This window comes from Martes martes (genome assembly GCF_963455335.1).
Source record: "Martes martes genome assembly, chromosome: 11".
Taxonomy (NCBI): Eukaryota; Metazoa; Chordata; class Mammalia; order Carnivora; family Mustelidae; genus Martes; species Martes martes.
In genome coordinates this window covers 60,690,356-60,704,577 of record NC_137899.1, presented here as the reverse complement: position 1 = coordinate 60,704,577, position 14,222 = coordinate 60,690,356, and the positions used below count along the sequence as shown (strand labels likewise).

At 45.4% G+C, this 14,222-nt stretch overlaps 1 protein-coding gene across 1 annotated transcript in view; it reads left to right on the top strand.

The window, feature by feature from the left end:
• The first annotated feature begins 2,412 nt into the window (after positions 1-2,412).
• JAZF1 (JAZF zinc finger 1) overlaps positions 2,413-14,222 on the top strand; it is a 319,073-nt gene continuing 307,263 nt past the window's right edge. Inside the window, exon 1 of the mRNA XM_080818609.1 lies at positions 2,413-2,570. Coding sequence (XP_080674735.1) covers positions 2,456-2,570 — 115 coding nt within the window. The 5' untranslated portion in view covers positions 2,413-2,455. The remainder of the gene's footprint in view (positions 2,571-14,222) is intronic.

Genomic DNA, 14,222 nt, shown 5'->3' with positions numbered 1-14,222 from the left:
AAAAGGTAAGGAAAGGTTTAAAAAAATTAAATCTTAAAGGTAAAAAGGTAAACAAAATCTTAAAAATTAAAAATCTGATTTATGTTATTTTGGCTTATTTCACCAAAAAGCTCTATTTATTAAGTTTGGCCTATCGTTTGTACAGTAGTGTGCATGAGCAGAACCCAGTCCCCTTGTCTTTTACCTGTACATTTCTGGCACTTTCTGTTTCTGAGTCTCTTGCCTGGAGTTAATAGTTCCATGTGGACTGTTTTTTTCTCCAGAGGACAGAGTTTCTACTTCTCCAAAGCTCTTCATAATTCCTAGATCCTGCGTGGTCGTGGTGCCTAACACTTATCTCTAGGGGGAAGCTGTTCTGGTACCACTTTGGGCTGACATTGCCCTGTCCTGTTCCTTCGGGTGCTGTGTGTCTGCCAGATATTCTGCCTGCTCTCAGCTGAAGGCCTTCCCAGACTGGGCAGCTGAATGCACTGCACAGCTGCCAAAATTCTAATTCAAGATCTAGAATTCTAACTCCTGCTCTTTAGACCCTTGTCTGGCCCTGGCTCCAGTCTCCAGCCAACCGGGTCGCTGGCTCATTATCAGGCCCACCCAGGCCCTGCCCCCACCCACACATGGGCCCAGGAAACCATTCTTGGCACCCAACTGAACTTGGAAGATACAATCACCCTCTCCCCAGCTGCATCCAACCCAACTCTCCTCTCAGCACTAGTCTGTCACCTTGTGAAAGGGGCAAGAAGGAATGGGAGAGAAGGGGAAATGCCATGGGTGAGGGAACTAATCAACCCCAGTTGCTGTGACCATCCGATTGTAAAACTTTGGTGGTGCCTTCCTCACTCTGAAAACTCAAATGAAAAATACTAATTGTGGCAGATGAATATAGTTTATGGAGAGGGGAACACTTTCCGTATGTATCTGCACCAGAGGTAAGTGAAATTTGTCCTAAGGAAAAGTGCTAAATTCAGTATGCCTATATTAATTTAAAAATGCACTATTGGATTATAAACTGCTGATAATGTGTAATGTTCCTTAAACCCCTGGAGAAGTGCTATCAGAGATTACACACTTTGCAGGTAAAAATACAAGTGTGGGGCACCTGGGGTGTCTCAGTCCATTAAGCCTTGCCTTAGGCTCAAGTCATGATCCCAAAGTCGCAAGTTGGGCTCAGGTCATCCTCCCAAAGTCCCAAGTTGGGCTTCCTACTCAGGGGGGAGCTTGCTTCTCCCTCTGCCTGCCACTCCCCCTGCTTGAGCTCTTTCTCTCTCTCTCTCTCTCTGATAAATAAATAAAATCTTTTTAAAAAATATGAGTGCAACTGGGGCTGGGGGTGGGGACCAGAAAGTAACCCATTCTTAGCAAAATGCTGGTTTTAGGGGGAAGCTACCAAATTCAACTTAAGTGTTTAACTGGCCAACATTATGGTTTAAATGTGTAATCAAGATTGATTGTAGGAGTCTTTTCTCTTTTAAATGAAGAGTAAATATGTCCCTTGACCCTGTTTTTACTCCTTCTAGCCTTAACCAATGCACTGTCCTTTCTGCTAATAGTCTTGCTCCCAGAAAGAGGAGTGAATCAATTCCCAGACCTCAGATAGGGCAGTGGGGTGCTATAATTTGGGGAAATGAAATAATTTTCGTTTTTGTTTTCCCAAAAGGAGCAGGGAGTATAACAAACGTGGTACATATGTAAAACACGGGCAAATGCACTTGACAATCAAGAAATCTATTTTGAAATTTAAATAAAGCTAAGACTTTCTTTTGGCCTAGAGGGAAATTTCATTAAAATCAATTAGTTAGTACAAACCTCCAGAGAAAAATGACTTTAAAAAAAAAGGTTTAAAGAGTAAGGTGCACACAATTACCTTTCCTGGGTCCCCTGTGAATGTCAGTGTCACACCTAGACAGGTGGCCAGGTGCAAACAAATGCCCCCGAGTGGGGCCTGGGTAACTCCCTGAATTCTCATCGCGGGATGCATATGTAATTAATAGATGTGTATATATCAAGAAGGTAATACACATAACCAAGGAAGCTCCAAACAGATTGCATGTATTACCAACTGTGAAGGGCAGGCCGACAAGATAAAGTTGGTGGCAGGAGCTCGCAGGTGAGGCCTCGGTCCAGGAGCCGAGGCTGGGGCCGCACAGCTGTTGCCGCGCGCCCTGGTCCCTCCTCCCAGCTGCGGCGGCCTCACCCCCACCCCCACCCTCCCCCCGCCGCTCCCGACGCCGCCGCCGCCGCCACCGCCTCCCTCTGCCTCCCGGTCTCTCCTCGCTCTCCTTCATCGCTCTAGCCCCCTCTCCCTCCGTCCCGTTCTCTCCGCTCCCCTCACCCCGCCTCTCTCCCCCTCCCCCAGCCCCTCCTCTCCTCACCCCACCCTGCCTCCCTCCCTCCCTCCCTCCGCCCGCCGGCCCGGCGCTCGCAGAGCCGACACCAGGGGGGCTCTCGATGTAGCACCATGACAGGCATCGCCGCCGCCTCCTTCTTCTCCAATACCTGCCGATTCGGGGGCTGCGGACTCCACTTCCCCACCCTGGCCGACCTCATCGAGCACATCGAGGACAACCACATCGGTAAATGGCCCGGGGGTGGGCGGGGGTGCCCTGCGCGCGGAAACTCCTGCCCAGGCGAGAACCCCAGAATGGCCAGGGGTGGCCGGGAGGGAGGCAGGCGGCGGCGGGGCGGGAGGGTGTGTGCAAGCCCGGGGCGTGGGGGTGACGGGATGCGGAGGCGCGAGGTGCTTGGGGGGGCGGGGAGCGGGGTGGGGGAGGGGGCGGGCGCCCCGAGGTGCCGGGGCCGGCGGGCGGCCGGGCTGGGGGATTCCGAGGGGCGTGCGCGCCGGCGGCGAAGTGGTGGGAGTGGGGGTGCGCCGCGGCGGGGGCGCCGGGAGGAGGGACCGGGCGGCGGGGAGATGCGGCGGCCGGGTCGGGCGCCGCGGGAGGGGGCGCGGGGCGGAGGGCGCGGCTGGGGCCGGGCGGCTGACGCTGGGCAGGGGCGCGGAGTTAGTTGGCCTGGTGGTCGGGGCGGCCCGAGGCGCCGGGGGCGGCGGGAGGCGGGCGCTGCACGCCGCCCGCTGCTTCCGCCCGGGCTAGAGCTGTCAGGGCTCGGCGGCGGCTGCAGCCGCTGGGAGGTGGGAGCGGGGGGGGGGCGGGGGTGGCTCCACCGCGGCAGCCATTCCGCTTCCTCCTCCCGCCGCCGCCGCCACTGCGTCCTGTCAGCGCGGGTTGCTAGGTGTGGTGCGTCGGGAGGGGGCGGGAGCCGGCGGCCGCGGGCGGAGGACCCGGCTCTAGCCCTCTGCGCCCGCGCCGCGGGGCTCGCTCGGCCGGGCCGGGGACGCGGGCCTGGGGGCCCTGGGCACCCGCCCCTGCCCTGGCCTGGCGCGGACGCCGGGGCGCTGCGGGCTGACGTGCCGGGGGCGCCCGCGGGCCGCGCCCAACGCCCCAGGCCGGGCGGCCCGGGAGGCCCCTGCGGCTGTGTCTGCTGGAGAGCAGTCCCCCGGGGCCGCGGCCGGGCGTTTAAACGTGTCCCGGCTCAGATTCGCCTTTCCACTGGTGCTAGGCCCGAGGTGCGTCGGCTGCGCCCGGGATCCGCGGCGGCGGCGGCCTGCGCAGCGCCGGGGGCGCGGGGGACTCGGTGGCCGCGGGGGAGGGGGCGCCGGCTGCTTTCCCTTCCTGGCCGGGACCCCGGGGCCTTGCAACAAGTCCTTGAATTCGCAGGAGTGCTTGCACGCATTTACGGACTCCGTGTCCCTGCGAGGGGAGATGAGTCGGGCTCGTCTGGCTCTGGCGATCCAGCCACCTGCAGAAGGTGTGGCTGGCGCCCACGAGTTTTCCTGTATGGGCTGGAAGGTGAAGGGACCGCGTGATGTCCCGTCGGGGCTGTCCAATACGGAGAACCTGTAAATTCAGCCCAGAAATCCATTTCCAAATGAATGCTGTGGACTCACCCATGTGGATGCAACTCACGTTTCTACAAAGTTGTGAGAATAAATCACGACTGCTGTGTATTTATGCACGAATAAAATGAGGGCGAGCCTTATGCTCTTTGCTTAGTATAATGCTTTCTCTTGGCACACAGTGGGTGCTTAATAAGCGTTGACTGCTAGTTGAGCATAGGATAAGAGGGGCAGGAGCATCCGGAATGGGAAGCAATCATTTAAAAATGTCTACCGAATGTCTTTCAAGAAATAACTCCTGATGAATAATTGTCTAGGTTTTGAAACTTATAAAGTTTTAAAACATCCGTATAAGAGTTTCCGCCGTCTCCTCGGAGAGAGGTGTGAGAGAAGTAGGCAAGTTTTGGTAGCCTTAAAAGCAGGAATTTAATGGAGTAACAAATTTGCTGATTCATATTATGACTGAATAGCTATAACCGAAGGTACTTAAAGGATCAATCAGATTTTTCATGATGGGCTGTTTAAAATAAAGCTAAAACTCCAGTAATGCAAAGTTCCAAGAGAAATTTGGTTAGTTCAGATTCCTTTCCTTTCAATAATAAGCAGAAAACAATAGGTAGAAACAAATAAGAAATAAATACGTATTATATACATATATAAATAAATAATATTTCCCGACTTAAGGAGGGCTGTCATTGCATATCCCATTCACTTTCGCCAAGAGTTAGTTCAGGATAAACTATAATTAATGTAAGGTGAGTAATAATTTTCCCACATTGGCTGCCTACTTGGACTAGCTGGTTAAATGAAATATCAGTTATATTTATTAAAATGTGTTAAAGGCAGTTATCCCACTTGAGGATTTAGTTTATAATCAATTAGATTTTAAATGGTTGGTGGATCAAAGGAGCTTTTTAGGTTTGCAGAAATTGTTGTTAGTATTGGGTAAACATTTTTAAAGAGGGTTAAAGGTTCTGTAAATTTTCTGAAACTCAGTTTTTAAGTTATGCTCATCCCCAAAGGGCTAGTCTTTTAATGAAAATATTGAAGAATTAAGTTTATAACAATAGTTATGACTTAGGCACACTGTGTGGCAAGGCTAACAATGACTGTACTTTGGAATTAGTTTAAAACCAGCCAGCTTTATGGAAAATAAATGCTTGAAATGAACAAACACTTGAAATTTCCAGAGGGAAGAGATGAACTTAAATTATTGGGTGCTTCTACAGAGTAGAGGCCCTTTGCTTTTAAAGACAGCCCTGTATGGACAAATAAGAATTGACCTTAGAAGGGTAGAAACATCCTGATTAGTAGGCAGTACACTTGATGTACATCAAGTGTACTGTACAAGTACACTTGATGAGGGGCCATGAGTACAGATATATTGGACCAAGCATTTAGTGAAAGTTCTCTGTATGGATTGTTAAGTGGTATTTATTTATTGTTTTTGGTTCAGTCCATAAATTTTTGGAGGCAGATTTTTTTTTTAATATTTGACTTATGATTGCGTGTCCTTGTTATTGAGTGGCCACATTAAAAAGATGCATGAAAGGACTGCTAAAAGATTTATTTTAATATTATTTTTCATTTTTTCACAGAGCTTATTATTTAGTAATCATAAGAGTATTAGAAGTATGCTCAGGTGGTAGTTCCATCTTGGGGAACTTTCTGAGTTATTACTTTTTAACTGCTAGTCAGAATCCTTAAGCAGTAATAACATGAAGGTTTGTGGGACTATGGCGTGGTTTTTACTTGACAGTTTTTTCAAGGCCTTTGGTATACAAGGCCTACAGTTTTCATTATACAATTGTAACACTTAGTTCAGATTGAGTGCATTAAATGGAGAATAGCTATCTCTGTTCTGTTACGTATGTGCATTTAGCTCTTGTTTTTAACCATTTTCCTGTACCCATAGGAACAAGGATTTGGGGCTGTAGAATCAAGGGAAGTGTGATTTTCTCCCATCCTCTGTCTTAGCTCTCTTCCTCCTAGAGGAGTGCAACACCCGTGTTCGTTTCTGTGTTGGTCCTTGCCTTTCATTGCTGGTCTAGTACTGGATTGCCTGCCTGTCTCTGTGGACAACCCTGGTATCCCAGCCCAAGCCCTTCCTTCAACTTACATTGCCTAGAAATCCCATAGCCTGCAGTTTTAAGTGTTTATTAATCAGCTTTGCTCTCAATTCATTCATAGCCCGGCTCTGTGTCCTGGAGATGGGAAGAGCTGATCAAGATTTGATTCTTACTGTGAATAGATAATTGAGTTTGTAGAAACACTCTTGACATGCACATCCTAGATAGGTGAAGCTAAACTGGTAACTAGGAATCACAGAAACACCAAGGGCACTAAATTTAGCGCTGAAGGTCAATGTCACAGACTCATGAAATGCCTGCTGTCCGTGCATCTCAGTGCTGAGAAATCTTTTGGGTGTTGGTCTCAGAAAGGGAACTGTTTATTTATTCTTGTTAGATTTGATTATTTGGTAAATTTGTAAAAGTACCTCTGCATGTTAAATTTATTTATGTGATAATATATATTTAGTATCTATCTTATACCAGGCATAGTTCTAGGCCCTTGGTATTTTTGGTGAACAAAGATCCCAACTTTGGGGAGTTTATGTTCTAGTGGTGGGAGATAGACAATAAACACTCAACATAAAAATAAATTAAATAGGATGTTGAAGGTGGTTATGAAAAAGAGAGATTAGAGCAGGCTAAGGGTAGATTGAGAGGAGGAAGTTAGAATTTTTAATTGGTTGGTCAGGGTAGACTTCACTGAGAAGCTAAAGGGTAATCTTGACAGAAGGGAGGAAGTTAGCCATGAGAACATGGGGAACGTCAGGACCCAGGCAGAGGGAATAGATACCGCAAAGGCCCCAAGGCAGCTTGCACCTCTTAAACTGAAACAGAGAATCTGACCCATTTTAGTTATTCTTGTGATAGTACTCAACTAAAAGTTCATTTCGAGCTTTCCCCAGATGTTAGGAGCCTCAGCTTTGCTATTGACTCAGATTTTTCCTGTAGGGGCCATATTAGGAGATGAAATACTATTGACCTGGTGGCTTATAGTAGCTTTGACTTGGTGGTTCTTGATGCTGCATGTCAACAGGTTTTTGTGCATTTCTATTAGTTTCCTCATTTCCAAAACCAAAAGGGATAAATCCGTGCTGCTTCATTTCAGAGGGTAAATTTGTAAGCCATCTAATTAGTAAAGGTCAAAGTCCCTGGATGGAAAAATAAGGTACTTACTCTACTGCCAATAGTGTACAATTTTGCTCCAACAATAGTTTAGTAAATAATTACATTATCTTCTTAAAGTAACACCATAGTATGCTAAATAGATGGGTATATAGAATAGGTAATAGGCCCTTATTATCCCCACTTTATAGGTGAATAAACTGAGGCACAGAAAGGTTATATAACTTGCCTTAAGTTTCCATGGCTGGCCAAGTGTGAACTGGAATTTGGATTTTAGACCGGTAGCAGAGCTAGATAATACTGTCCCTACTCTCCCCCCCCCCACCCCCACCAGAGGCAATTGGTCTGTGTTTCATCATTGAGAAAATAGCTCTGAACTCTTGAAGCAAGGATCATCTGAGAGGCAGTGTAGTGAACGTAGCATGTTTGGTTTTGACTATATACCTCTGATGCTTGTCAGCCTCACTGTGCCTCAGTTTCTGCCTCTGTACAGTGAGGACAGTGACAGCACCTACCCCATGCACTGGCTGAGGAAGATTAAGTGTAAAGTACTGATTTACAGTACTTTCACCTGATTTTCTTGCCATTTTGTGTCTTTACCATAAAAGTCTGTAATCCTACTATGAAAGACTACTGTAGAGGTTAACAGAATGTGGGATGTGTCCACCTACAACTCTGTGAAATCATGAGGCCCTTCCCAGGAAAGGTTGCAAACAGGAAATGGGAAACCCTTCAGCAGTCCTGCATTGGGGTTACAGGCTCTGGCCACTTTCTCTACTCTGTGGCTAGAGGTACTTCAGGTGCTGGCAGAGGCCTTTGCCGCTGTGGACTGGAAAGTGGTGTCAAGGCCAGTGGCCTCCAGCATGGCCTTTCCTTGTGGCCTGTATTTATTTGGAAAAACCCAGGACTAGAAAGAGGCACTATGCTTTGAGCTTGTGGGCACATTCCTCTGAGGACACTTCCTGTGGGGAGAAGGAATGACTGAAGGAGTAAGTGAATGAATGAAAGGCTTGTCACTGCCTGCCCCGCTCTTTGCCTGTACCCTGTGGCTTGGCGGCAAGGTGCCCGCTGCTCCCTCCCATAGTTCCCAAAAAGGTCCCAGGTACAGAGCCAGGCGAGGTTTCAAGTGCGTGCGTGTGCGTGAGGGCGCATACATACCACCCAGTGTGGGGGGCCCTACATCTAACAACTCACAGCATTCTCCAGAACAGTTTTCCATTTGCGCCAGTTCTCACCTGTAAACAGCTCACCCTTTGTGGACCCTTGCTAGTGAACGTTTGATCTCCTAAATCTCAAAAGTTTTGATTGTTTTCTGGTTGTAGTGTCCATGTTTTCTGGTGTGTGACTCAGATGCACGGACAGAAAAACTGCCTGCAACCGACTGGGTTGATAAAAGCCTCCATATTAGGTAAAGAGCTTCCTTTAGAATGCCTGTATTTTGGAGACCTCTCCCACCGTAACTGTACTAGAGGGGCAGACTGCTGGTTGTTTCCAGAAAACCCGATTCTTCCCAGTGATGACAGTGAAGAAGTCTCCCGGCCAGAGCAGCCTGGTGACAGTTGATGTGAGGGGCTTTCCCTTTTCCCTTGGACTATCTCAAAGCCAAAGGCCTTGTGTTTTAGACTGAGATCTGAGAGACAGGACAATGCTATCAGACCCCTTTAAGAAGCCTCCCTTTTTTTTCTAGCTTTTGCTTTTAGGACAATAAACCAGACCCCACATTTCTTGGTATTTCTCTCCCCCACCCATCCTGACCCCTGCTTTCAGATCTGGCCGGTATGCTACTGAACTTGCTGGACTTAAGATAATGTACTTTGTTTCATGATGAAGTAACAGATTTGCTCCATGTAGACCTTGCTCAAGTGTTGAATAGCACATACTGTTTGTTTAGAACCTGAAAATCAGAAACCGCAAATGTCAGAAATTTATTGGAGGTTTGGAAAAAAAGCCTTTCAATTTTAATATGCTCGATCAGTTTAAAGAAAATTATATTTTCCCTTGCACTAAAGCCTGCAGTGTTGCAGTAGTTTTCACCTATTATTTTATTTAAAGGCCAACTGCAAGCAGGGACTGCATTAATGGATTTTCTCTTTAAGGATGAAGTCTTCCCAGTAGTTCTCTTCACTCTGGCAGGAGTCAGAGTGACTCTCTTGGGTCACTAACTCCAGACTCTATCTAGCATTGTTATTCTCCTAATGGCTAGAGTGGCCCTTGCTTGGCTCACCCACTGGCCTCCTAAAGGAAGCCCTATTTGTTTTCTGCCAGACTCGAATGGTGACTTTCTTCTGAGATGGACATCGTTGAGGGGACAAGATCTCCATGCCATATTTTAATTATTGACATCGGACGACTCATTCTGTCTTTGGTATTCTATAGAGAATTGATATATAGATATACTATATAGATAAATGACATATATAGTATATAAAGTAAATATATATATAATACATATTTAATATATACGTGTATGTGAATATCTCCACACCCACATGCATACATGTGTGTACATATATAAGTGTGTATGTATATATATGTATGTGTATATAATACCTATATACATTTATAATTTATATCATAGCTCACTCTCTGTCAGAATCACTATGTATAGTGAGGACTACCACACACGTTTTAAAAAATATTATTTATTTATTTACTTGGGAGAGAGCGCAAACGAGAGAGCACCAGTGTGATAAGGGTGGGGGAGATTCCCCCGGAGCAGGAAGCCTGATGCAGGGCTTCATCCCAGGACCCTGGTATCATGACCTGAGCTGAAGGCTGATGCTTCACTGGCTGAGCCACCTGGATGCCTCTACCACACATATTTTTGAGTATTTACTATATATGCTAGTACTCAAGACAGTACTTTCTGTTTCCAAGGAATTGAAATTTATTTGGAAAGACCATATATATACAGACTGAGATAAATGATGGGTAATGATAGGGACCGCAGAAGCAGATTTATTGTGAAGCTAGTGAAGCTCAAGCCCCAGGGCCCCACAGCTGTACAGCCCATGTTTTACCATGTATGAATACACTCCTAGGACCTACACAGCCCTTTCCAGGGTCCTGGAGAAGCCCTAGAAGTGTGTGCAGCAGGGTGTTCTTGGGATCATAACTTGTTGTAAAAATGGGAAAAGTAGGATTAACAGCCATTGGCTAACATTTTTCTTTTCTTCTGTGACTTCCCCTCTGTAACATGTCTCCTTGGGTTCAGTGACCTCGGAGTTGAGAGTATCTTTGAGATAGAATGAGGGGAAACTTGAATTTGGGACATACTTAGTTTGGGTTTAATGGTACATATTTCTATGATTCTTGGTCATCTCTGTGTCTAGTTAAGTTATTCGTAGCTCTCCGAATATGGCAGTCACTTCCCAGGACCACTGTCCATTGTGCCAGCTCACCCGGTGTCCTTACACACAGGGATGGGGCCAGAGGTAGTATTGCAGTATGGATGTGTACTACGGCATCTACCAGTAGGAATTACTTTGAAATGTATGGAGCCAGAAGCAAGTCTAGAAAATTCTTCTGTTTGTTGAATGTGTAAAATTCTGAGTAGGGAGTTCAGTTCTTATCTAAGTGTAGCTAATATGGAAGTTCCTTCTGTTAGGAATGTACTCTATAATGCAGTATAGCATATAATATATAATATTTATATTACATATATGTTACGTATTTACATTCATATATGGTTATATATTATAAAATTATATGTAATTATATATAATGCAGTGTGAGATAGTGTACATTTACAAATGCACCGTGTTTTTTATAGACCGTCTGTGTTTAAGTTTCTTGCTCATTTGACACGTGTGTGTGTGTATCAACACAACAAAAAATATTGACAGCAAACTAGTTAATTAGTGTCATCAACATAAAGAATATTTGAAGTCTGTCAATGCATAAGAAAGCTTGAAATGCCCTGAATTCTTATGGCTCATATATGAAGGAAAATTAATAAAGGTGTTTACAAGTTTGACAGTGATCCTAAAAATTTATATGGCTTTACCAATAAGGAGCTGGGAGGCTGAAAGTAACTTTTCTGAATTACCAGTAATTAAAATAGTACTGATCACCCACACTTGAGGAAAGACTGATTTATGTTTGCACCTTATAGAAAATAATATTAATATATATCATTGTCATATGAGAAGTAATCAAAGAATATGAAGCCCAAAAGAAGTATTTATAGCAGTGTTATCAGCAGGTGAATTCACATACTGGGTTCTTGTTCTGGATTTTGATTTTGTGATGTTTTGGTAATGTTAGCTTTTAAAATTTTATATTTTGTTGTGATTTCTTACTCTAAATAAATGATAATTTTTGTAATCATTTTGTATTTGTAATTTTTTTCCCATAAAGAGTCTAAAGCTGCAGGCCTCACAAAACATGGATCCATTTCTTGTTACCACTTAGGGAGTCAGTACCATGTACCAGAGATTGTATTAACCAATTTTCATACAGTATTTAATTCACCTTCAGTGCGAGCTTATGAAATAAACATTATTCCATCCTAGAAGTACTTCTGATTTGGAGTTAAATAAGTAATCTAATGAAATATGAACCAGCATGTTTATTTTGGTAAGATTGTAAGACAAATATTTTCCTACAGGACAGAAAGCCTCTGTTACCTCAGAAAATAGCATCTTCACAATTGGTCCTTCTCTCTTTGTCCTGTAGCACCTGAGTACCTGCTCACCATACTTTAGGGTAAGCCCCTGTATACTTTTCCTCATCAAAGCACAGCCCCTTCCTAGAGGATGGGCCTTGACATCTTCCCAGCCTCTTCCTCAAGAAGTGTTTGAAATGAAATGAAAATAAAAATTGGGAAGTGTTTTGGATGGTAAAAAGAGAAAGTTCCAAGGTAACTTTGGGTGGTGAAAAACATCTTTGAAGCTAATCTTTGGAAGTGTGCATATATGAAAAATAATACATTTATGTGTTTCTATGTGTGTTTATGGCAGACATAAATTCCAGTTATGCAGTTAGCCCAAACAGTGTATATTAAGGGAATTTGAAGAAGACTTTGTTTTAAGTAGATTTGAAAGAGAAATGCATGTCTTTATTTTCATACTTAGGAGTTGAACTTGGTGAGGCTTGTTCCACGTTGAGGATATTATGAAGCTCAGTTGAATGATTTCTTGCCTTACTTACAGTATGTGGTTGCCTAGAACATTCTACGACTTAAACAATGGTAGGACAAAAGCATATCTTGCTTTCTCTCAGCTTTTTGCTGGAGCAGTTTGGTAATAAAGGAGGCAGGAGGTTGAGGGGAGGAGAAGCTTGGACTGTAAGGCAGGATTTTGAATCTTGAATCCAACTACCTTTTAGCTTTTCTAATTTGGACAGTTCTGATAGTCTTCTTGTTTGTATAAAATAGTAACAGTAGCGGGACGCCTGGGTGGCTCAGTTGGTTGGACGACTGCCTTCGGCTCAGGTCATGATCCCGGAGTTCCGGGATCGAGTTCCGCATCGGGCTCCCAGCTCCATGGGGAGTCTGCTTCTCCCTCTGACCTTCTCCTCGCTCATGCTCTCTCTCACTGTCTCTCTCTCAAATAAAAAAAAATAAAAAAAAAATCTTTAAAAAAAAATAGTAACAGTAGCTATTGTTTATTAGCCACCTACTAGCGAGGCACAGCTAATTGCTCTTTACCACTGCTTAAGAATGCAGCATGTGTCCCATCTGACATGAGACATAGGCCAACACATAGAACAAATAATGTAGCTTAAATAGTGCACAACCAGAAAAATGCTCAGGGGCGTAAGGGGTAGGCTTTGTTCTCTGGTGTCCTCCTGTACTTTAGTACCTGCTTTATACAGCCTGCGTTGTGGCCCTGTACAAGATGTTTACATTTTAATAAAGGCTCTTTTTTTTTTCTTTGAGATTTTATTTATTTGACAGAGACCACGAGAGAGGGAGCACAAGCAGGGGGAGTGGGAGAGGGAAAAGCAGGCTTCCCGCTGGGCAGGGAGCCTGAGCTGGGGCTGAATCCCAGGACCTGGGATCATGAGCCAAAGGCAGAGGCTTAACCAAGTGAGCCACCCAGGACCCCAGTGGAGGCTCTTGTGTACCTGAGTGCCTCACATATAGAAGAAAGGTTGGATTTCCAAAGGCAGCAGTTTGGATCATAGGGGAGATACTTTGGTGCCTGCCTTCCAGTAGAAATAGAAATGTTCCCAGGGGTGCCTGGGTGGCTTAGTCACTTAAGGGTCTGACTTGGTTTCAGCTCAGGTCATGATCTGGTGGTCATGAGATCGAGGCCCGTGCCCATCTCTGTGCTAAGCTGAGTGTGGAGCCTGCTTGGGATTCTCTGTCTTCTCCCTCTGCTCCTCCAACACCCACCCACCCCCCACCCGCTCATGTGCACTGTCTCTCAAAAAACACAAATAAGATTTAAAAAAGAAAAGAAAAGAAAAGAAATAGATGTTTCCAGGCTGCTGAAGTTGTTTACAGTGGTTGGGAAGGTCCATGAGCATCCCCTCATCCCAATAACAACAATGGAATGAAGATTTTGGCAGTTCTAAAATGGTTGTCATTACTGCATTGTCTAAAGGTGCTAACTAGTTTTCCCTCCTCGCAGATACTTATTTCTCTCAGGGTGGGATCCTCCTGGTAACTTAACACTATACACACAAACTTCTCTTTTAAAGATTTTATTTATTTATTTGTCGGAGAGAGAGAGAGAGAGAGAGAGAGAGAGAGAATGAGCACAGGCAGACAGAGTGGCAGAGGGAGAAGCAGGCTCCCTGCAGAGCAAGGAGCCGGACGTGGGACTTGATCCCAGGATGCCGGGATCATGACCTGAGCCGAAGGCAGCCGCTTAACCAACTGAGCCACCCAGGCGTCCCCAAACTTCTCTTTTAGTTTAGGTTTCCAAATTAAAGTATGGGCATTATGTTCATGTGCACTAATTTGAAAATTTGTCTGGACCAATGATAACTAACGGGACCCAGCTATAAACACTGTGAATGAAGAGCTGAAACCCCAGTTGCCTGGGTTTGTGTAGAGCCGTTCCTGCTGGACACTTCCCTGGTGTCCTTCACAGAGAGCACTTTTCAGGTCCTCTGACTTCATCCCAGGCCTTTCAGCAGCTGCTGCAGGAGCACATCTGGGCGTACAGTTGAAGCACCATTTTTCT